We start from the raw sequence: 24,715 nt of genomic DNA on the forward strand, positions 1-24,715 counted from the left end.
ATTCCATCAATAAGGAGGTTGAAAAGAAGCCTTTCCAAATCTTCTATTTTAGAAGAAATTAAATGGTCTGACAAGAGTGGATAACATTGACAAGGATTTTTTTCAAATGCTAAAGTTCTATGTTCAAAAGTTAAATAATTGGTTAATTTAGTATGGATATATTCATGATAGAAACATTACAAAACGCTTTGATTAATGTGGCTAATCAGTAATGGAAAATCAATCTATACAGAGTTTGATCAGAGGATTAAAAATACATTCTGATGCTGTAACGAGATAATTGTGTTTGAATTTTAAATGTCAGATACATAGGGTATAAATAAAACATACATTAAGACACTTTTATAACCATAACCGCAAAATGTATCTTTTGTACCTGAATTGACTTTTTCAAACTTAAATGCATATGAGTGCAAGGTCAAATGTCATCAAAACTTTTGCTTCAGTGTCAGAAAGGTAGCAATTGGATGAGGCTGATTTCCTGATTATTTATTTATCAGAAAAAAAAATCTTAGATGTTGATTTTAAACTTATTTATTAGAAGGGAGTATCCACTAAATGTCAAATATTTGATACTTTTGAAAATATTGAATTTATTTTTTTCTAGGTAAAAACAAAAATGATATTTATTTTGATACATTTATTTACATTTCTATTTCATAAGGTTAACTTTTGAAATCTTTCTTGTTAATTTAAATACAAATATGACCTTGATTGATTGATTGATTGTTGGTTGCTTTTTGCACAGGGACAAATTTATTAGCATGATATTCATGTGGACTTCATGATATTTATAGGTTTCATAATGAGTGAGAATGGGATATCCCTTGATTGATCTCAGTTATTTAATTTCAATATCACCACAAAATAGCCAAAAAGTGGCTTTAAAACACCAACAATTCATTATAAATTTGACCTTCGGAAACTCAATGTTTCAAAATTGAAGGATGATGGAGGTCATTTCATTTTTCACCAACCAGAGTGAAAATAACATTTTGTCATTGGCTGTTTATCTAATGTTCAAGATGTTGATTGCTCTCATAATGTTTCAGAGTACATTATGTTTTAAAGAAAATTACCAAGAATGCAATTTAATATGAAGAAGTGAATCAGTTATTCTATATATTGCAATTTTATCACAGGTGTTCCAAACAGATGGAGGAAGTAACACCAGGAGTAGTGATATTAATTTGGTGGATTTGGCAGGAAGTGAGAGAGCAGACTCAACAGGAGCAACTGGGGACCGTCTCAAAGAGGGTTCTGCTATAAACCAGAGTTTGTCAACATTAGGAAATGTTATTAGGTATTGAGCACAAGTTATAGATATGCAATGAAAAAATTGAAATATAGCTTGAGTGCTGAATATGATGTTGTAGTTGAATGATGATGTTTTGCCATCATGGGAAGTCCATCCTTGGGTTTTGAAATTTTTGGATAATCTTTAGAATTTAGTAATGGTAACAAAATAAGGGTATATATGATATGGTATGAATGAACATAGACCTCATAGACTAATCTCAAAAGATTGCATTTTTAATTCCACTGACAAAAGTTTCAATAATTATTAATACAGGTTGGTCTGAATTAATCCACATTGTCAAAATTTCGTTTTCATATGAGGAGGATGGGGAATTTTGACGCTATTTATATACCGGTAGTTTTAAGTTATGTATAGATTTGAGTTTAGCTGGCTTTTCCAATTCGACACTTTATTTGTCAGTTATAGAATGCACTTTATTCAATTACTTTCTTATAATTTACTTTTTGTTACTGAATTTATAATTTTCACCAGTGCAAAGAAACCCATGAACAAGGTACATGAAAACTACGTTTAAATTAGTTACAGTTTACTGTGAAATCTTTTATAAAGAATAAAAAAAATACTAAATATACAAATGGAAATTATTGCCATATTTAAAATACAGGGTGTTTTTGTAATCAAATATAAACATTGTAATTTAATTAAAACACAGATTTTAGTGTTACTGTAATATCTGATTTTAAAAGTTAATTGTTCGGCAGGTCCTTTAAATTTGTAACAATAAAACTCATAACCTCCTGGAGACTTTTAAAAATATTTCATTACTTGCGACAAATTGTCCAACTTAATAGTTCTTAAACTGCCAGTCACAGGCTGGTAGCCTTGCCCTTCGAGGTTAAATCTTCTCAAACTTTATATTTAAAATATCTCACATCTAGGTGTCCAAATTAAGTAATAATTTCCATTCTGCATCTGCATTATTATTTTTTTGCCCCATTCATTGGCATTATATTTTCTGGTCTGTGCGTCCTTTTGTTCGTCTGTCCTTTCTCCCTTCTGTCTGTCTGTATGTCCCACTTCAGGTTAAAGTTTTTGGTCGAGATAGTTTTTGATGAAGTTAAAGTCCAATCAACTTGAAACTTATAAAAAAGAAGTTGTGGTATGATTGCCAATGAGACAACTATCGACAAAAGACCAAAATGACACGAACCTTAACAACTATAGGTCACCGTACGGCCTTCAACAATGAACAAAGCCCATACCGCATAGTCAGCTATAAAAGCCCTGATAAGACAATGTAAAACAATTCAAACAAGAAAACTAACGGCCTTATTTATGTAAAAAATGAACAAAAAACAAGTATGTAACACATAAACAAACTACAACCACTGAATTAGGTTGTCAGAACACCTGTTCTTTATGATATGATCTTTCTAATTTTAATTAGATTTTACCCCATTTGCTAGGTCCAAAGGGGAGGGTTGGCTCTCCTTAGGTAAAAAAGTTGGATTAAAAGTTAAAAAAAAAGAATCAAAGCCTGATAAAGACAAGCTGAACCAATACTTCCTAAATTTCATGTTTCTAGAGTATACTTAGGTTGTGCATAAAGAATACCTCCAGAAATATGAGAAAGAGTGAAAAAAAGTTTATGTACATGTTATTCTATATAAATGTTTCAGTGCTTTAGCTGATCTTGCCATGGGAAAGAAGAAAACACTGGTTCCCTACAGAGATTCAGTACTGACAAAGCTATTACAATCAGCATTAGGAGGGAACAGTAGAACTATCATGGTTAGTTATCTCCAATAAGTTATTATTAATACCACTCAAAATCATGCAACAGTAATGTAAAGAATTCAAGGTGTCAAATACTCAAGGTATTCATGGGATCCTCAAAATATTGTTCCAAATGTTTGAAATCGGCCTCTGAAGAACTTTCCAAATTGGAAATACTATGTTTCTATATCCCTACACTGATTATTATTTTAGTATAACATGTTTGTATTAAATAATGAACACAACAAAAGTTTTTCCTCATTGGCATTGAATTGGCACTATATTTTGGAATCTTTGGTTTTCAGTGCTCTTCTACTTCATCATTACTAATTTTGATTTTTAGAATTTTGATGATTTTAGGCCAACTTTAAAATCTTGGTTAAACAAAACACACATCTTTGGCATACTAGTTATAAGACCCATGATGAGTTTTAACGTTCATTATCACTGAACTAGAATGTATTTGTTTAGGGGCCAGCTGAAGAACGCCTCCGTGTGCGTTAATTTCTTGCTACATTGAAGACCTGTTGGTGACCTTCTGCTGTTGTTTTTTTTCTATGGTCGGGTTGTTGTCTGACACATTCCCCATTTCCATTCTCAATTTTATTTAAGACAAATGTGGTGCTATGTAAAATCCTTATATATTTTCTATTTTCATTTTAAAAAATAATTGCTTATCAGAAATATTCAGCAATGTTTGTTACCTTGAATAATGAAATACGTGTTTGTAATTATTCTTTCTTTTTATTAATTTATTCTTTCTTTATTTTGCCTTAATTTATCGGAAGTATTCAAAGTTTAATTGATTTTAAAAGCTGATACTTTTATATTAAGCACATTATTTTTTTCTTTTTCTTATCTCATCTTAATTGACTTTTAGCCTAAAAGAAAGATACATATCTAAATTGTTTCTAGTTTAAATGTCTGAAAATGTCAAGTCATTTTTTGAAAAACTAATTGAGCCAAGAAAATAAAAATCGGTTACAGCAATTTAAATATATGTGGTTCTTTTTTTTTTCTGCGACCAACTTTTCTAGACCTATGATTTGATGGCTTAATCTTATTTTTAAATGACCGTTTTTTACAGTACAATACAAACACTGATTTAATAATTATGGATTAGTTTAACCCATAAATTTTCTTTTTTTGACAGATTGCTGCCCTAAGTCCTGCAGATATAAATTACGATGAGACCTTATCCACACTCAGATATGCCGATCGGTAAATTATTGTTATAAAATGTTTGCTTTCTCCTACTTGCAATGTTTATCTTTCTTTCTGTTTAGAACCTAACTGTGAATATAATGTATAAATCACAGCACCTTTGCTCATATATGTGTACATTGACAAAGTTCAATAACAGCTTTGACGAATGAATAGGACAAAAAGGATGACAACTCACTTAAATTATAACAAACAATAAAGATCAAAGAAAAAAAAATCTTCCATGCTTTTCAAAAAAAGATATTAGTTTTGTACCCAATGAAAAGTATGAAAATATGAACACAACACTTTACAAATTCCTTGCATTTGAAGTGCTTTTCTGGATTGACCTTCATCTTGAAAGTTAGAGGTTAAATATTTGAAAGATAAAGGTGTATAAGAACCTAACAGTTGTAGAAGAAACAAATGAACTAAAAAGACTTGATAAATTTATAATTGTCTCTTTGTTTTTTTCATAGATTTTGTGGGTAAGGGTGAACCATGAACTAAGGTCTTCAAACAAATTACGAATTAGGTCTTTCCAATTTTCACGTTGCAGGAAGAAAAAAATGATAGATTATTTCTATATTATCTGCTTTCTAACATTCACAGTCTGAATTTCTAGAACATTTTATCAAGATAGACACAAAAAAATAATTGTTGTGTTTTACAGTGCAAAGAAAATCCAAAATAAAGCAGTTATAAATGAAAGTCCAACCGATCGTATGATCAGAGAGCTGAAGGAAGAGAACGCCAAACTTATGGCCTTGATAAAAAAGAGTGGTCTTGGTGGAGGTCATGGTATGAGCAAAGAGGCAACGGAAGGTAATTGTTATATTTTTCGGAGTATCTTGTTTGATTGTGAAAACAGATTCTATTACTCATAATTCTTCATAGCTAATCTTTGTGTATAATTTGAAGTCACATAATGTGTGCTGGTGAAATTAATCAATTGGTAACCTTTAATAATGTCAAAGGTCAAAGTAGATATCGAATACTGTAAATTCAGAAATTATTGCAAGGTTTTTATTATTGCGAATAATGTGACTGAGTTGTAAACGCAATAATTAAAACTCGCATGTTGAAATTTTTTAAATTTATTAAACAGAATTTTTCTCAATATTGCAAAAATTTAAATCGCGTTTCAGTCAGAAATGGCAAAATCACAATAATAAATGCAGACAATAATTTATGAATTTACAGTTACTATTACTAAGGGGAGATAAATCTTGAGATATTGAAAATGTTAAAGTGAATTTCATGTATAATCTATGTCACAGAAATAGTAAAAATTAGATTTCTAGTTTAGTATTTTTTATACTTGTATATGCTGATATTTAGCACCCTTAATCCCAATATAAATTAAATTAGAAGCAGGTATTGTAAATCGTAGCATCTTTCATCCTGATGTATCATATTAGAAGTATTTAATTTTGACTAGATTGGCCAGGTTTAACACATATAACGTGGAATATTTGGAATCCGTATTAAAATCACTAGTCACAATAGTATTTAGATTTTGCATAAATTTGTTTTTATTCCACTGAATGTCTGTTGTTATGTGCTGTGTTGATTCAGGAGTGGTGTGTGCACATATTCTTACAGAAAAAAACACACTAATAATAATGGCTTGTTTATCATAGTCGGATTATTTGGGGCTGACTCCCCCAGCTGAGGGAGAATTAGTTAATGAAGTTAATAAGTGAACATTATATTTTTCTTGTTCAAAAAAGAGGACCATTTGTCTTAATTTTTGTATATCATTACTTCAGAAATCTTAAAACTAGAAATTACTATTAGAAATTTTTGCCATGTCAATGTATTATAAGTCAGGGATTGGTACTGATCCTGCTTAGATAATGCATAATTTTGATCTGTGAAATAACAAAAGACATATAAAAGAACATACACAAAAAATAGAGCAAAGGCCCTTAACTCTTCTTGAAACCAAAATAGTTCAAAATATTTACAAAATAAAAAACTCTAAGGGAAATCCAAATGATGAGGGATGTCCATGAAACCTGACAATAGACTATATCAACCAATGGAAATTCTTGATTATGACAGACAAAATTTTATGAAGCCAAATGCTTACTACCAATTTTAACGGTTTGTGATTTACGTTAACTTATTAATTTATATATTTAATTAATTTTAATAATGTAGAGGAGAATTCCAGTGAGGGTAAGTTGGTCAAAATGCAAATTTATGCAAATTGTTTTTTTAATTATTTATTAACCAACATTGTCTTGCATGACTTTTATAACATTTTTATCTTTTTACTGATAAATATATGAAATTTTATTGCATGTTATAGGTGATTGCTGTTTTAGATTATTATTGTATCGAATAAATATGTGATCTACGAAGAAATTAATGTATTTCTATCTCAAAATATATAATTTCATTTAGTTAGTAGGGTATATATTAATTTGGGTCTTATTATTTTAGCATTTTTCTATTTCATTTAATTCTCTTTTGACAGATCTATGATAAAAAATAAAAGTTGTGCTGCATAGAAAACAAATTGAAGCAGGCAATTTTTATTTTTAAGATTGTTCCTGAACTAAATAATACCTTTTTTTTTCCATAGAAACCTAAATGATCAGTAACTAACATTAATTTAGGTGGTTGGTTTTTAGTCAAAGGGGAGGTAACCTAGTGTTTAACATGTGACATCATCATTATGATAGTCAACTAGAATTAGTAAAATCTTATTGGTTAAGATGTGATATGGTAGTCAAACTAAATTATTAAAATTAACATTCTAGTTATTTGAAATGTAGATTTTAAATTTTGTGCCATGTGCTTAAAAATATGATGAAAATTGATGTTTTGTTTCTAGAACAGTCTCGTCAAGGTGAATAATTAAGTCAAGGTCATATATATGCAATGTCACTTTGAATGAAATGAAGATCTTGTGTCTGCATGTCACTTGCAATAAAATTACAAGCTTCCATTTTGTTTTCTGTTCCTATAATTATAAAATCACCCAATCAACTGTATAGATGTGTATATTGTTATAAATCCTACAAAGTCTTCTCAACTGGAGGTAAAAAAAGCCAGATTCTTTTTAGTGACACAGGATCCTTATTTTTTTCAAACTATATGGAATGGTAAATTCCCTTGGATTTTCCTTTGACGTATTCTAATCATTTAAAACATTTACTTTTCCAACTTGTATTTCTTTTGTATTGAAATCCTGAGCTTGGATGTTTTTTTCCCTTTGGAGCATTTTACAGATTGAAGCATGACCATCATGCATGCTGTAAACCTCCCCTCAGCCATTTGACACTTGCTCACGCTCAGCATGCTTACAATGAAGATTTAAACACAATTTCTAGTTTATTATGTCAATTATTTAGTGTTTTTAAGTATCTTGAAAAATTCTAATTTAAAATTATCAAATTTATGTTCTGCATTTTTTTTTGCACATTATCCAAATCATGATTTTAATCGCAAGCCTTTGCCACTTTTCAAACTCCCAACATGTTTTATGCCTGGGATGCAACTCATTTTATTTGTTAAAGCCAAACAAACATAGAAATCAACATTGTTCTTATTAATTATTGATCTAGAATTCACTTTATTTTAAATTGTTACTAGAAATGTGAGTAAGAAATGCAGATGTCCTTGAAAATATCAATTTACAATTGCATGTACATGTATGACATATTTATGGAATGCAGCTGTACCTTGTGTACTTTTTTCATGCACATTTTATGCACGATATACACAAAGCATGATTTACAATCGATTATCTGTCACTTTATATTGATATAACTTTTTTTTATTTTAAGTAGCATATTTATGTAGCATTTTCCATCTTTGATGTTATATCATTTGCGGGTTAAAATAACTTAAGTGAAAAAAAATTCACAACATGAAATCGTTAATTGATCATGTATATTTTTTTTTTTTTTTTTTTAGATCTGATCAAGAAAAACTATTTTATTATGGACTTGAATGTAAATGTCAATGTCAATTTTTTTTTTGGTTGTCTTTCAAAGTTTTAAGTTTAATATCCTGAAATTGAAAAAAATATATATACTTTGAAAGAAAACTTTTATAAGAAGAAAAAAAATCTTTTTGTTGTGTGGTCAAATGAAGACACATATGAAGTCTTGCATGGTGCTCAATGTTTCTAAATGGTATTGTTTTTCTGATTAAGAAATAAAAGTAGTACGAAAGATCAATGAAATTTAGTAATTAATATTTTAGAGAATCCATTTAGTTTAGAAATTGCACAAATTAGTTCCCTCACCAAAAATTATAATTGCCAGTTCTTTAGAATTTAGGATTTTATTCTATGATGAAACAAATTTTAATGAGTTAGAATCTATCTTATATTTATAGAGTTAGAAAAGATGTTGAAAGAAAATGAACGGAAAATGCAAGACATGCAGCTAACATGGGAACAAAGATTAGAACAGGCTCGGTAGGTTTACCAGTTAAAGGGGAAAGACTCTGTTCAAATAATTAATTATTGGAATTTCATGAGAAACTTTAATGAGTTTGTAATACTGAAATTTTTAGCAGGTTATATTTTGCTGTTGGTTTTTTTGAGTATTTTTGGGGGGTTTTTTTGGGTTGTTTTTCTATGGTCGGGTTCACTCACAATTGTCTCTTTGACACATTCCCCATTTCCATTCTCAATTTTATTCTAAATAATTACACCCTGCTCTAAAAAAAAATTAGGTTATACTGTTTTACCTCTGTTTGTCAGTCTATCTGTCAGTCTAGCCATCAGTCCAGTGAATATTTTGATTGCATCTTTCTCATGAACTACATTACAAGGATTTCTGAATTTTGGTTTCAGGGTTTATATTTGTCAGATGAAGAGAGGCAGAAGATACCAATGGGATATTGAAACTCATTAGTCTAAGGGGTACAGACAACGCCATGGCAAAACTGAAAAATCAAAAACAAAAGACAAACATCTGAGTATACATAACACACATAGAAAACTGAAGACTGAGCAACATGAACCTCACTAAAATTAAGAATGATCTCATGTGCTCTGCATTTCTTAGCAGATCCTGATCCACTTTGGACACCCATCATATTACTTATATAAAGTACAGAATAATTAAAATCGTAATGTTTGCATTTTTCAGAAAAGACTGGGAAAGATCAAAAGTGTCTTCTCCTTCAAGTGGGGACCAGAAGAAAGATTGGGAGACTGTGCCTTACTTAACAAACATCAATGAAGATCCTATGTTATCTAATGTCATTAAACATTGCTGTTATAAAGGTAAAATTGGGATACTGTGACCTACTTAACACCAATGAAGATCCTGTCATATTTAATGGACTGAAAAGGCAATACTAAGAAACTGTAACTTACTTTATTTATAAAGAAGATTCTACTGAAGATGTGTATTTGTAATGTGATGTAAATTAGTTTTCACAAAGTAATTTTATAGAAACTGTGACCTATTTTTTAACACTATTCAATATCCTCTTGAACACTATTTAATATCTTTCTACATCAGTTTCTACAGAAATATGGGAATCAGCATCCAATTTATGATTATTTGCTTGAGTATATCTTTATTGTTAGTGTTGATGTCAGCATACTTAATTCAGTACTTGTATCACTGAAGGAAAATTAGATTTGATTTTTTGTGCACACTCCATATTTCAACATGCATTCCATTAATGTGGTTTTTTTTTATTGTTTACTTTAAATTAAATATCTAAAATTATGTCCCAGGATTATCAACATTATTTGCAATTTTAACTTTTTCCAGGAACAACATTATTGGGCAAGACAGGAAACCCAAAAGTCAAAATTGAGGTCAGAGGACTGGGGTGAGTTAAATATAAAAGCTTAAAATATGAAAATTTTTCTATACCCCCGCTTTAAAAAAGGGGGTTATACTGTTTTACCTCTGTCTGTCCTTCCGTCAGTCCGTCAGTCAGTCCGTCCGTCCCATGAATATTTTTCGTCACATTTTTCTCAGGAACTACAATACAAGGATTTCTGAAATTTGGTTTCAGGATTTATATAAGTCAGCTATACCGTGTGATGCGTTTTCAGATTCATCACTCGACAACTTCCTGTTTACCGAACACTTGCATATTTTTACACTATTAATATTATCCACTTGCGGCGGGGGTATCATCAGTGAGCAGTAGCTCGCTGTTTCACTTTTTTTTTTATTTGCAAATGAATGATATTGGAGTGAATTGTTCAAATGATATTTGAAAAATTAAATGTGAAAGTGAATTAAATTACCCTAGTCATACTTTTGCCTAGTTTTGATTTGAAAAATGCTGTTTGTGTAATTCCGAAAAAATCTCCTGGTAAACATTAAGAGTAAATTCATAACCTCAATCATCATAGTTTGAATGAAACAGTAAGGGGACATAACTCAATTCCTATAAACTCTGGATGTATAGTTATCAAGATGTTCAGTTATATACTTGATATTTTAGAATACAACCATCACATGCTGAACTTATAAACATAAATGATAAAGAGATGTTCTTAGAACCTGGTTCCAAAACAGCAAAGATATTTATTAATGGTCATAAAATCAAGTCCAAAACCAAACTGCAACATTTGGTAGGTGATATTATGGTTAGATTTAGCAACAAAGTATACTAACTTGTTCAATATTCATGTTCAGAAATTTTATGATGTTTTTATAATGCAAAAAATGAAATATATCGTGAATCCCAATAGTAAAAACCTCAATATTAAATCTATACGGCAATACTAGTTAAAAGTTTTCTCAAATTTTTAGCTCACCTGGCCCGAAGGGCCAAGTGAGCTTTTCCCATCACTTTGCGTCCGGCGTCCGTCGTCGTCCGTCGTCCGGCGTCCGTCGTCGTTGTTAACTTTTACAAAAATCTTCTCCTCTGAAACTACTGGGCCAAATTGAAGCAAACTTGGCCACAATCATCATTGGGGTATCTAGTTTAAAAAATGTGTGGCGTGACCCGGTCAACCAACCAAGATGGCCGCCACAGCTAAAAATAGAACATAGGGGTAAAATGCAGTTTTTGGCTTATAACTCAAAAACCAAAGCATTTAGAGGAAATCTGACATGGGGTAAAAATGTTTATCAGGTCAAGATCTATCTGCCCTGAAATTTTCAGACGAATCAGACAATCCGTTGTTGGGTTGCTGCCCCTGAATTTGTAATTTTGAGGAAATTTTGCTGTTTTTGGTTATTATCTTGAATATTATTATAGATAGAGATAAACTGTAAACAGCAATTATGTTCAGCAAAGTAAGATTTACAAATAAGTCAACATGACCGAAATGGTCAGTTGGTCCCTTTAGGAGTTATTGCCCTTTATAGTCAATTTTTAACCATTTTTCGTAAATCTTAGTTATCTTTTACAAAAATCTTCTCCTCTGAAACTACATGGCCAAATTAATCCAATCTTGGCCACAATCATCTTTGGGGTATCTAGTTTAAAAAATGTGTGGCGTGACCTGGTCAACCAACCAAGATGGCCGCCACGGCTAAAAATAGAACATAGGGGTAAAATGCAGTTTTTGGCTTATAACTCAAAAACCAAAGCATTTAGCGGAAATCTGACATTGGGTAAAAATGTTTATCAGGTCAAGATCTATCTGCCCTGAAATTTTCAGACGAATCGGACAACCCGTTGTTGGGTTGCTGCCCCTGAATTAGTAATTTTGAGGAAATTTTGCTGTTTTTGGTTATTATCTTGAATATTATTATGGATAGAGATAAACTGTAAACAGCAATTATGTTCAGCAAAGTAAGATTTACAAATAAGTCAACATGACCGAAATGGTCAGTTGACCCCTTTAGGAGTTATTGCCCTTTATAGTCAATTTTTAACCATTTTTCTTAAATCTTAGTTATCTTTTACAAAAATCTTCTCCTCTGAAACTACTTGGCCAAATAAATCCAAACTTGGCCACAATCATCTTTTGGGTATTTAGTTTAAAAAATGTGTTGGGTGACCCGGTCAACCAACCAAGATGGCCGCCACAGCTAAAAATAGAATATGGGGGTAAAATGCAGTATTTGGCTTATTACTCAAAAAACAAAGCAATTAGAGCAAATCTGAAAATGGTCAATTGACCCACTAAGGAGTAATTGTCCTTTATAGTCAATTTTTAACAATTTTCATAAAATTTGTAAATTTTTATTAACATTTTCCACTGAAACTACTGGGCCAAGTTCATTAAAGATAGAGATAATTGTAAGCAGCAAGACTGTTTAGTAAAGTAAGATTTACAAACACATCACCATCACCAAAACACAATTTTGTCATGAATCCATCTGCTTCCTTTGTTTAATATTCACATAGACCAAGGTGAGCGACACAGGCTCTTTAGAGCCTCTAGTTATTAATTAATCTTGTATTCTTAATGACAAAAGGACAACTTTAATTATAGATATTATTTTAATTTATAAATCAAAGAGGTTTAAATGGTAATAAAACTTGATAAAAATAGTCTTAAACTCATTTTCAAGACTCTATATTTTATATCTTTATATTTTTATAGGACAGATTAAAGTTTGGTTCGAGTTGTTTATATCAGTTTATTGGTTTTCCAAAAGACCGAAAAGCCAGTGATCCAATGGATCGATATAATTTTGATTATTTCATGATGGAGTTAGCAGAACATGAGGGTGTTGCCATGGATATCCAGACCCCTCGTGTCCATGAATCTACAGAAAACATACGGTCAGTGATGGTTTTCCAGGAGTTTATGGATTTGATGCCACTGGTATCTGAAGCTAATGCAATCAGTGAAGAACTCAAAAAGGTATACAACAGCTTTTAAATTTACAATGAGAAAAAACAATACCATATTAATTGAGAGTGGAAATGGGGAGGATTTCAAAGAGTAGAAAACAGACCAAGGCCTCCAAAGTGTCTTCAACAGAGGGTAAAAATCCTGCCACAAGAGGTCAACTTCAGCTGGACCCTAAATATGTTGTCATTTATAAAAGGCTGAACATGAAAAAGATGAAACAATTCAATTGAGAAAACAAATGCCTTATTTATAACAAAATAATTTACGAAATATGACAGACATGAACCAACAAAAACCACTGAACTAAAGGCTTTATTTAAGAGAGAATTGAAACTGTGACAAAGTTCACTAGGGGGTACCTTAATTTATGAATTAGTTCCAATAATCTGGCTATGATGAAGATTAATTACAAGTTTTATATTTGCAGAATGTTATATTGGATGCTGAGGTTAAAAGTGAAGCTAGTCATGATCCAAAAGGTCAAGCAACAGGGAAAGATGTCATTATAAAAGTCACAAATAAAAAGACAAACAAGGTAAGGGCATCAACTTTAAGGTCAAGGCAGTAAAGAGTCATAACAAGGATAAAATATATAGTTCCAGTATATGGAGATGATCTTTATAGATTATGGTTGATTATCTAAACGAGATTGATTTTCTCGCTTGAGCCGGGACGGTGAAAGCGAGAAAAGCAATCGAGTTGAGATGATCAATGATAATCTGTTTATTGCTATTTTACCTATGACGATGTTGTCAATTTCGTTCGCAATGCCACATGCCTGCATAGTTTCTAGCAATATTTTTTCATCTCAAGCAAGTAGCATGATATGAAAAATTATCACAAAAAAGATCATAGGAAAAATGCACAAAATAGCGATTAGAGATTTTTATCGCTTAATGCTTTTATTTTAGAAAGCTAGAAATATCAAAACATCAAGACTATGAAAACAGCAACAAATTTAAAGAGAGCAGGGAAAATCTGCCTAATATATCTTGTTTGTAGGAAAATTAATCTTGCATGTAATCTGGAAAAAAGGTGTTTCTTTCTTTCTGTAATAGAAAGAATAAAAAGAAATGCATGGTAACATGTCAATAGACAGTGACGCCAAAATATGAAGAAAAAAATATATTGAGTTTACAACATGCTCTTCAACAATGGGTAATATGGCGTTTACAGATAATTTATATTTGATCTCAAAACTGACTTCCTAACATTTTTTTATCAAGAACCTACCAATTCATTATTTTATGCTCTTCTTTTAAAGGTATGGATTTGGTCAAAAAGTAAATTTTTACATCGGAAGGATTTAATGGATGAAATGTATGTTCGATGGATGGATGGAGAAAATGTGATTGTTAAAAGAGACAAAGATCCATTCTGGGATCCTGTGGAAGATATATTCCTAGGAAGGTAAGAAAAAATTAAGAAATTTATTTAAAAATATTTGATGAAATAAATCACCATCGTTTCAAGTCATGTTTAAAATTGTCTTTAAAATATGAAATGATTCTTCTACATGATTTAATACATTGTACACGAGAAATTGATAAGTGCTGAGCCACTTAACCATAACAAAATCTTATGTTATTGATTTGTTGAAAGAAGGAGTTCTTTTAATACAGTGACTTTTAGAAATTAAAAGAGAGCTCAAGAAAAAACCTACTAAATGTCATATGATGAGAATTACAAATTGTCCAATTACTGCCTTTAATGAAATATTATAGACCTAAGTGAAATGTATTGCAACATCATTTTTTTCCCTCTAAAGTTCTTTTTTTTGGTGCTAATTCTAAGAAGAGAAGATAATTCACAATTTTGCTAATTCTATGAAGGGGGGATAATTCACAATTTTGCAAAGAGCAGGAAATTAAACCAGACAATGATTCTGATGAATTTGTGACTAAAAGATAATTATTCAAAACAAACAAATTAAAATAATAAAAAACAATAAAAAGTCACATAAACAAACAAAAAAATTGCATTTGTAACAAATGTTTCTATTTTTTTCAGTGCTCATATACTGCTTCAAAGTTTGTCCTATTGTGTAGAGATAGATGAACATTTTACATTACATAATTATCATGGAAAAGAGGAAGCAGTAACCCAGGTGAAACTGTTACCCTGTGATGGTAAGGGAGAGCTATATAGTGAAGATGAGATTATAGAACCACATGAAATGATAGGAAAACCATTCAATATGATATTTATGTTACCACAATGTATGGGTATTCGATGGACCATGGAGAACCAGTCTAGAGGCATTTACTGCAGGTATGTTTGGAGTTAATACCATATCTTAGGGTAGGGGTCAGTTAGGGGTCAAAATGGTTATAAATTTACCGTGATTGTTCAAATTATCTTTATTCTGATAGGTCTGAGGTCTTAAATAATTAACTGTACCATATTTTTGGGAATCAGTAAAAAAAATTATTGTCCGAAAGAAAGTGTTCATTTTATCGTCATGCACCAAATATTACTGTTAACATCATTTGGTGAGAATTTTCCCTGTTTTTCGTCATGAAGATTCCCCCATTACCAACTCATATCTCTTTCATGAAGTTCTGCTGATATCCAATTTATGGTATCAGCAATCTTGAAAACTGTATAACCTAAATTACTAACACATAATTTGTTGTCAGAATTAAAAACTAAACAAAATTAATTTAAAAAAAATTATGCAAAAACTTTTAATTTGACATAGAAGAAAATTATTCATCGGAAATTTATTTTTCATTTCAGGACAAAGTTTTACAATCAGGAAAATGTTATCAGTACAAAGAAAGTATGGGGTAAAAGTTACGCAGATCTCAAAATGAGACAGCAAGTTACAATAAAAAAAGTTACGGAAGATTTTCTGAGGTATCTCCAGTCAGATAATATGGTATTAGAACTGTGGGGAACTCAAGGTAATTTAAAAAAGTACTGGAATACAGTTCACTTCTGTTTTCAAAATTAATAGTTTGTTTTGTTACAACTGTCAATTTTTCCGAGATACATGTCACCTTTCACTAAGTTAAAGCAATTGAATTTGGTATTAAAAATATTTCTCGAATTCCCAGGAAATTTTTCCCCAAACTGCTGACTTTTTTTTAATAATCAACATGGGGTTCTAATTTTTCATTGTTAAAAACTTAACCATGGAGTTAAATTTTCTTGCTTTCTTCTGTATTTCCTATTGTGACTTCAACATCAAAGCTATTTTTTGTGACAGACATAATTTATATCAGAGTTATGTCACCATTTCATTAAATTTACAATTTCAATTGGTATAAAATGTATAACCTATCTTTATTGCAAAGATAGGGATACAATGCACTTATGAATTTCATTCAAACTAATCTAATATATATATCACTAAGTTACAGGATAAAAAACATCTTAGTCAAAATTATTTTAAAAGTCACCTAATTTTTGAGCATTTGATTTTTAAATGTCCACTAAATATGTGATAATTACAATCAGGTACAAAAATCTGTCATGTACCCTATCTTTAACTTTAATCCCATCCCTGGAAGAGATCTTTTCAGGTGTCAAATTATTATGGTTTGTCTTCTAAACAAAGTATTACGTAATCACAGTGGTGTTCCCATAATACAGACATAGTGCTTGTGGTGTATGCCCTAATATTTTTCAATTATTTTTTTTTTGTATCTATTTATAGTCAAAAGCTGTGTAACCATACATACATGTATAGGGTATAAATGCTCTTATATTTTTCATTCATGGGTTGTTTATATCTATATATAGTAACATATTTGTAATCATACATACATGCATGTGGTGTTTTCATACATGCATGTATTCAGATCACAATAGTATTACCATGCATTACATCACAGAAGAGTATGTGGCCAACTAAGAAAAAGCCATTTTTCATATAAAACTATTGACAACGCTGTAGCAATATCACATGATCTAAAACTTTCAATTTTCTGGAGTCTATATAAAGTCTTAATCTAAATATTGTTTTGTGTTTCTAGTAGACGAAGATAAACAACTAGCCACAATGATCAATGGCCACAGTAATGGTACATCAGACGTGAGTAAAACAATTGTTTGCTTTTTTTTTATTTGTTATTATCCTTTTTCCTGGTTGATCCTTTGTGAATAATCTCTGATGTTCTAACATTTCAAATTTTCCTTTTTTACCAAGCAGGTAGTAATAATTTAGATAATATTTCATACAATATTTTTTAAGTAATACATGAAGTAATGATTAGGGAAAAAAATATAAGAATTTTAGAAAATTGACATATATATAAATTATATCTAGTTAATTTAAATTTGCTTATACATGTATGTGTTTCAAAAACCTAATTCATGTATGTTTCAAAAACCTAATACATGTATGTGTTTCAAAAACAGAGATATAGTTTGTGCTTTTCAATATATTCAACTTGTGATATGTAAAATGCAGAGTTTCCTGGTGCTTTATTGTTTAATTTATCTCTTTATTTGAAACAGTTCCTCATAAATATTTTATGATTTGGTTGTTGGGTTTTTGAGTGACTAATTCATCACTATGTGTTTTGTAATAGAATTAATAGTAAGATCACTAAAATGGTTTGGTTGCACAACACCAAATTTGGGAATAGGCAGAATTTAGAATGTTCTCTTTGTTTGACAAACCGAAAAACAATTCTGAAATTTACACCAACTCATATTACATTTTTTTATAAATAAATGAAAAGTAAAAAAAAATCAATTCATATGAAATTGCTAATAGACGGTCCGAGAACACAATTATTTCGTAGTGCATTTCTTTTAGAACATAAATGAAAATATAAAAAATCCCACCTTTGCTTTCTCAAAGAAACTTTTACAGTGTGTTGTACTACTTTTGGGACAAATTATATCAAAATTATAGAAAACTTCATCGTCTCTAACTCAAAATATGGACAATTGTATGTTTAGGGCGTCTTGAAATCTTTTGACAGCTTCTGAAGTGCTAATTTTCAACCTTTTTCAGCTGGACCAAATCACTACTTTCCTTTAAAATTCTGGACCCAAATTTTTTTTTAAGTGTAATTTCATCCCCCTACTTGAAATTTGAGGCATTAAACATGGAGAAATAAATTTGGAAGGGGGTATAAAAATTAATGGCAAGTAACCCACTGTCAACACTAGGGACTATATTTGTGAACAACGAAAATCAAGGGACGACAATGGTGGTCTCGCACCAGACTCTATTTTTTTGTTTTTTTTTTAAATTAATGATTGTGAGGAATTGTTATTTGTTTATGTTTCTATTAATTAAAAATGTGAATTCATAGCATTTATAATTTCCTGAATTAAAAATCATCTTAAATTTTATAATTTAAAATGAAAAATTATAGATTTGAATTTAGCAACTTCAGTCAAAAACTTGACTGATTTATATATTGGATACTATTGCCTATGAATTCACACTGTTTTCTTTTCCTTATACTAACCATGAGTTATCTCCCTTCAGGATGGTAACGATATGTTGACACAGTTACAAAGAAGGGTGAGGTTACACATTTTTTAGCAGAGACATTTAATTCATTAGTTAGGAAATCACTTTTTCTATCTCGCAATATAAAGATATATTCTTAATCAAACTAACAATTAGGAGAACAAAAATTACCTTTTCAGAAACTAATGTATTCTGCATAATATTTATAGTTTACAAGTCCACTAAAACATGAGTGGTAAAAAAAATCAATATTTAGCCAAAAAGCTGATTAATGTGACACTATTTTATTTAGTTTGCAGCAATGTCATTTCCCATAACCCTTTAAATTCTGAACGGTGTCTATGCCTTCAGTTTTTGTCAAGTTGAAAATATTCTTCTTGCTTGATAGAATAAAACTTAATTGTCTTTTAATCATATTCAAAATTGACATTTTTGTGTCATCATTTGATTTCTTATTGTTTTTTATGGAAATAATTAAAAAAATATGAACAAAAATGAAGATAACATCATCCATGCAAGTTTAAACATTTTGAAGTTCAATTAATGTAAATCTTTCATGTTGTATGGACAATTTTAAATATTCATGTTACTATATGACAAAAACAAAATTATACTCTGCTTTATGATCAGCCATAAATGTTAAAATTCACTTTTACAATTTGTGATTCTTTTTTTAATCTGAGGGATATTATGTGATGTTTGACAGCTATCTAACTTGTGTTTTAAATGTTTCTGTTTTAGATATATTTGTTACATTAATACTTGTATTTGCACAGATATTTCATTTAATTTATATAAATCGTATGACTATGAGCTTTGTTTTGCATAATGTATTTTTTATCTTACTGAACGATGATGGTTCTGCCAACAATAATGGCGATATTTTAGATAAATTGTCAAGAGTTTAAATCTGATAAGAAAAAATTCTTGTGTCCATGTTTTGCTGCAAGAATCTGACAACACCCATTCCTTCAAGATGTTCTGGTAATTATTACATCAGCCAATCAAATTTTAGTCTTCAGTTTTCTGAAGGTGTGCATCACTATGACAAACACAGAGGATCTCGGAAGTTCTTTTAAAAAACTTAAGTTAGAAAAGCATGGACACAGGTTCAGTAATGTAATTAGATTGCAAGAACTGTCTTGGAAATTGAGCTCTGTGGCTATGCTGATATATAACCAAAAATTTAATACCTTTAGGGACATATTTAATTCTTAAAAATTCTAAAGTCATTAGCTTACCAGATGTCCATGAAAAAGCAAAGTAAAGAAGCAAATTGTATATGGAAAAAATTGTACCATGCATAGGGTTAAGTTCATAAATTTTAAATAAGAAAAGTGCATGCTTGATTCAATTTTTGACTTTTAGTCTTGCAAATGTAAATTGTTTTTACGATTCATGAATATTCATAGCTTTTTGTAAATGAATTCTATATTATCATTAATAGGAGGAAGAAATCGAAGGCCTACATGAAATCTGTGATACGCTGAAGAAAGAAAATTTTGGTTTACTAAAAAAATTGGAAACACAGAAACAAGCTACAGCAATTGCCAATTCCAGAAGAAGTAAGAAAATTAATGCATTAATATAAATTCACCTATTATTAGGTTTGGAAGAAAAAGTGCATTTTCATTGATATTTAAACTCTTAGATTCTCCAAAGCTAATACATGTACAAATGAAATTGCTTTCCCATTAATAAAAATGAGTCAACCAGAATTGATATTGTAAAACCCTTTTTGAGAGATTGCATAATTTCAAAGACATCACAGAGACCCAACTTTGTAATTTTTCTCAAAAGAAATGAGCTTGGGTATATAGTTTTAAAAATGTGTCTGATAACCATGCCTGCCCTAACCTACATGGCTAAAAATAGAAAATCGTAGTAAAAGGCAGTTTTTGTACGCCTGTCTATGCATGGTATACAGTTGTCTGTTTGTTGTCCACTCTTCAGACAATTACTAAAAAACACTTCCACCAAAGTTTATGAAACTTTTTGAATTGTTTATATCTATTGACGTAAGCTCCCTTTCTATTTTTATAGATTTCAGATTTTTCGTTTCCATGTTATGACGTTTTAACCTTAAAAAAGCGGGGAAATAGTTTTCCAGTTTTCGAACAATAACTAAAAAAATGCTTCCATCAACTTTAATGAAACTTTGGTGAAATGTTTATTTCTATTGATGTATGCTCCCTTTCGATTTTTATCAATTTCAGATTTTACGTTTCTGTGTTATAAAGTTTAATGCTTAAAAAAGGGGAGATTTCCCATTTTTTCAGACAATCACTCATTATCACTTTCACAAAATTTTATGAAACTTTGATGAATTGTTTATATCTGTTGACTCAAGCTTCCTTTCAATTTTTATAAATTTCATATTTTAAGTTTTTCAGTTATGAATTTTTATACATGTACTTAAAAAATAGGATTTTTCCAGTTTTGGGACAATAACTAAAAAGAATTTCACCAACTTTTATGAAATTTGGTGTATTGTTTATATCCATTGATGTCCCTTTTGATATGTATAAATTTCAGATTTTACATTTTTGGTGTTATGCAGTCTTATTCTTAAAAATATGAGGCTTTTTTCCAGTTTTTCTGGTAATAAATCAAAAATGCTTTCAGCAGTTTATGAAGAAACAATGATGATTTATTTGAAGCAAAAAGACAAGTAAAAAGGGCAAAGGGTGTATCATGCCCTCATAGCGCAGCTCTTTATTATTTTATATCACTGAACCCAAAACATTAGACAAAATCTGACATAGGGTTAAAATGTTTATCAGGTTTAGATTTATCTCCCCTGGAATTTTCAGATGAATCAGACAAAACAACAGTAAATACAGGTGAGCAAACACGGGCACTTGAGAGCCTCTAGTTATGTTTACCAATATCCAATAATTAGGTCCAAGTACACAGTTATGGTTCCTTAATTTTCGTTGTTCATGAATATAGTCCCTAGTGTGGACAGTGTTTAACTTGTCATTTTTTTTTATGCGGCTTCTAAATTTATGTCTTTATGTTTTATGCCTCCAAAAAAATTACACTGAAAAATTTGATTCATAAATTTTAATGATAAGAAGTGATTTGGTCCAGTTTAAAAAGGTTAAAAATTAGCATTTTGGAAGCTGTCAAAAGATTTCAAGACCCCCTTCACATAAAATTGTCTATGTTTTAAGTTAGAGCCAATGAAGTTTTCTATAATTTTTATATGATTTGTCCTAAAAGTAGTAGAAAGCGCAGGTGGGAATTTTTTTAATTCCATTTATTGTCTAAAAGAAATGCACTACGAAATAACTGTGTACTTGGACCTGTATGGATCGACACATTTGATTTTGTAGTTTTAACAAATTCTGTATATAGTCAGGGGTCTTAGTGGTGGATTGGTGGAAGAAGCCTTAACTAGTGTATCACTAGCTGTCAACACTGAGGTTGTGGGTTACAATCTCTCACATGTTAAGGTGTGGGCTCAATCTAAAGTTTTTACTAGGATTGTCAGTTTCCCATCAAAGGTTGTGGTTCTACGTAGGATACTTAAGCTTCCTTCAAGAATAAATGCTGACCTCCATGAAATAGCACAAAATTGGTGAAAGTGGCATTAAACACCAATCAATCAATTAACATGTTTAATTAACAATTCTGTATACTGTTCAATATGAATTCTGTGGAATAAGTCTAAGGTTAAATTTAATGGAGAGATCAGGATATTTGCTAGTTGAATTCCTTGTTGAAGCACTATATAAAGATTTTCTATCCATTATAGGTAGTACTGCTGGGACACGGAAAGAAGAAAAACCAGGATTAGATGTGGATCTTGCCAAATCATTGAAAAATTTCTTTAAAGATATAAAATTTGTTCAACACAATATACAGCAAATGAAACAAAATGGTGAGTTAGTGGTATAGGACCAAAAAAAATGTAAGGTACAGGTTATTGAACGTCTTCCTGCTCCTTTCTAGGAAAATAGATTTGAGTGAAAAATTCATTATGTGAAATTAATCTTTAAAATTGTTTGTAAAATTTATTAATTACATCTCTAGACTCTGGGTAATTCATTAAAGCGTTTGAAACAATCTTTAAAAAATTGTATATTTTATATAAATCTTGTTTACAGAATTTTTGATTCAAAGAAGCAAACTCTCTTTTAATATTTATAAGTTTCAGATTTGAAGTTCATGAATTACAGAAACTTGATTTCAGGGACTTTATGGTTGATATAGGACAGACATATCATGGTCTGCGGGCACAGCATTTAATTTTCAAATAATTACTATGTCAAGCATTTCTTTACTATTTTTCAGTTGATGAAGTACAACAAAGCAAAGAACAGAATGGTAATCTGCTGACAGCATTAGAACTTCAACAAAAACAGTTACATGATGTTGACCTCAAACTCAATGAAAGTGTCAGATCCTTAAAAGAAAGTGTTGCAACTGTTATTAAAAAATCCAAATCGTGATATATAAATATGGCGCATTCTCAGGTGTCATGGTCTTTCAAAGTGATTGCAGGTAAATCTAAGATGGAAGACACTGGTAAACAGCATTTGTGATATATTTTCGCTCATTAAGCAATCAGCAAGTTGTGTAGACATGTGATAGCTATTGTTGTGTATACGTGTGGTAGCTATCAGACAATCATCACACTAGTTTCCACAAAGGTGTGCTGTAGCTGACAATGACCAGTATTACATGTATAATATACACATAATTTGCCACCAGTAGTTTCGAATTAGGGACTTTTGTATTGTATTATAAGATGGACTATGGGGCTTTATGCAATAAATCGATGATCATAAAATATTTGCAATATTCACATTATCATTCATTCATCTACAATCAATCTTTCTTTGAAGTTATAATCAATTTTTGTGGATATTGGAATCTTTTCACATTTTTTGTACAATCAAGTTTGAATGAAATTGAAGATCCTACATCCAAGTTTTAGTCTTAAAATATTCTGACCATAAACATAAATAAGTAATAGTTTTCTCTTTTGAATATTGCTTTGGGACTTTCATAGCTTACTATGCAGTATGGGTTTTTCTCATTGTTGAAGGCTGTTCAGTGACCTATAATTGATTTTTTTTCTTAAATAGTTTTATGTAATCTAATAGATGTACATACCATTAAAATGGAAAGAAATAATTAAATATTCACTGATCAGGACGCTGAAAATGGCAATTCAAACAAACATATGATGTGGTTGGATACTTTTATTACTGAAAGTGCTACAAGATATGATTATATAACATTGTGAAAGCAGATTGTAAATTCAGAAATTGTGATGTTTTTATTTATGTGAAAAATGCTACACTAGCCAGAGGCGGATTTGGGGGGGGGGAGTGGGGGCAGGGAGCCCGCCCCCCCCCCCTTTTTGGAAAAAAATTGGTTGCTTATATAGGGAATCACTGAAGTATGACTGGAGTGGGCCCCTTCTTAGGTCAGTCAGTGGGCCCCCACTTATGAAAAATTCTAGATCCGCCACTGCTATCAGGTTCACAATTATAAAAATTTGCACTTGTAATTTCAGTTGTGATTTTCCTTCTACCAGAAAATTTCTGAATTTGCAGAATTAATTGCTGCACCATTCTATTACTGCAAGTAAAATTCATATCAGTTTAGTGTAGTCTAGCTACATTTTCAAATCTGTCCTAATTTTCAACCTCAACACTTTTTTTTTTAAATATAAGTCATTTCATCATTTACTAAATAATTTGATATACATGTATATTTCATATTGACCATTTCATTGTAGATGTATTTTCTTTCTGTCCATTTTATTAAACGTGTATTTTTCATTCCTTTCTATTCTATTTTACTTGTGTTTTTCATTCCGTCCATTTTATTATACATATGTATTTTTTTCGTTCCGTCCATTTCAGGCATTTTTATTTTGTGGTGAGGGACACTATATGTTTGTGTATTGATTTATGAATTATCATACAGTAAAACCTGACTAAACCGAACCCTTTCAGGACATGAGATGTTGTTCGGTTTTAGCAGGTATTCGGTTTCATCAGGTTCACAATGCATAAAATGTGATATGATTGGTCTTCAGAACAAGTTTGGTTTAGACAGGTTTCCGGTTTATTCAGGGTTCGGTTTAATCAGGTTTCACTGTACATAGTTTGTGAATATGTTTACATAATTTATATATTTCACTAATGTGCAATTGTTTCATATTTGATTATGCATTGAGTTTCATTTCACAGAATTGTTTATGTATTGTTAAAAATTTAAAGTTTATTGGACAAAGAAACATTAAAGGATTAAAAAAGTTAAA

General features: G+C 30.4%; 1 protein-coding gene across 4 annotated transcripts in view; it reads left to right on the forward strand.

Annotated features, from left to right (window-relative positions):
* LOC134701490 (kinesin-like protein KIF28P) overlaps positions 1 to 24,715 on the forward strand; it is a 54,974-nt gene extending 30,259 nt beyond the window's left edge. Inside the window, exons 6-25 of one of the 4 annotated variants that reach the window (XM_063562642.1) lie at positions 1,143 to 1,303; positions 2,941 to 3,052; positions 4,191 to 4,258; positions 4,914 to 5,065; positions 6,407 to 6,424; positions 7,086 to 7,100; positions 8,597 to 8,678; positions 9,358 to 9,494; positions 9,994 to 10,054; positions 10,682 to 10,811; positions 12,741 to 13,004; positions 13,423 to 13,530; positions 14,260 to 14,405; positions 15,006 to 15,266; positions 15,735 to 15,901; positions 16,976 to 17,034; positions 18,448 to 18,483; positions 19,880 to 19,997; positions 22,193 to 22,318; positions 22,732 to 24,715. In XM_063562642.1, the coding sequence (XP_063418712.1) occupies positions 1,143 to 1,303; positions 2,941 to 3,052; positions 4,191 to 4,258; positions 4,914 to 5,065; positions 6,407 to 6,424; positions 7,086 to 7,100; positions 8,597 to 8,678; positions 9,358 to 9,494; positions 9,994 to 10,054; positions 10,682 to 10,811; positions 12,741 to 13,004; positions 13,423 to 13,530; positions 14,260 to 14,405; positions 15,006 to 15,266; positions 15,735 to 15,901; positions 16,976 to 17,034; positions 18,448 to 18,483; positions 19,880 to 19,997; positions 22,193 to 22,318; positions 22,732 to 22,889 (2,379 nt within the window). In that variant the 3' untranslated portion in view covers positions 22,890 to 24,715. The remainder of the gene's footprint in view (positions 1 to 1,142; positions 1,304 to 2,940; positions 3,053 to 4,190; positions 4,259 to 4,913; positions 5,066 to 6,406; positions 6,425 to 7,085; positions 7,101 to 8,596; positions 8,679 to 9,357; positions 9,495 to 9,993; positions 10,055 to 10,681; positions 10,812 to 12,740; positions 13,005 to 13,422; positions 13,531 to 14,259; positions 14,406 to 15,005; positions 15,267 to 15,734; positions 15,902 to 16,975; positions 17,035 to 18,447; positions 18,484 to 19,879; positions 19,998 to 22,192; positions 22,319 to 22,731) is intronic. The other 3 variants (XM_063562645.1, XM_063562643.1, XM_063562644.1) reach the window with 3 other exon arrangements.

This window comes from Mytilus trossulus, unplaced genomic scaffold, assembly GCF_036588685.1.
Source record: "Mytilus trossulus isolate FHL-02 unplaced genomic scaffold, PNRI_Mtr1.1.1.hap1 h1tg000244l__unscaffolded, whole genome shotgun sequence".
In the NCBI taxonomy this organism is placed as follows: domain Eukaryota; kingdom Metazoa; phylum Mollusca; class Bivalvia; order Mytilida; family Mytilidae; genus Mytilus; species Mytilus trossulus.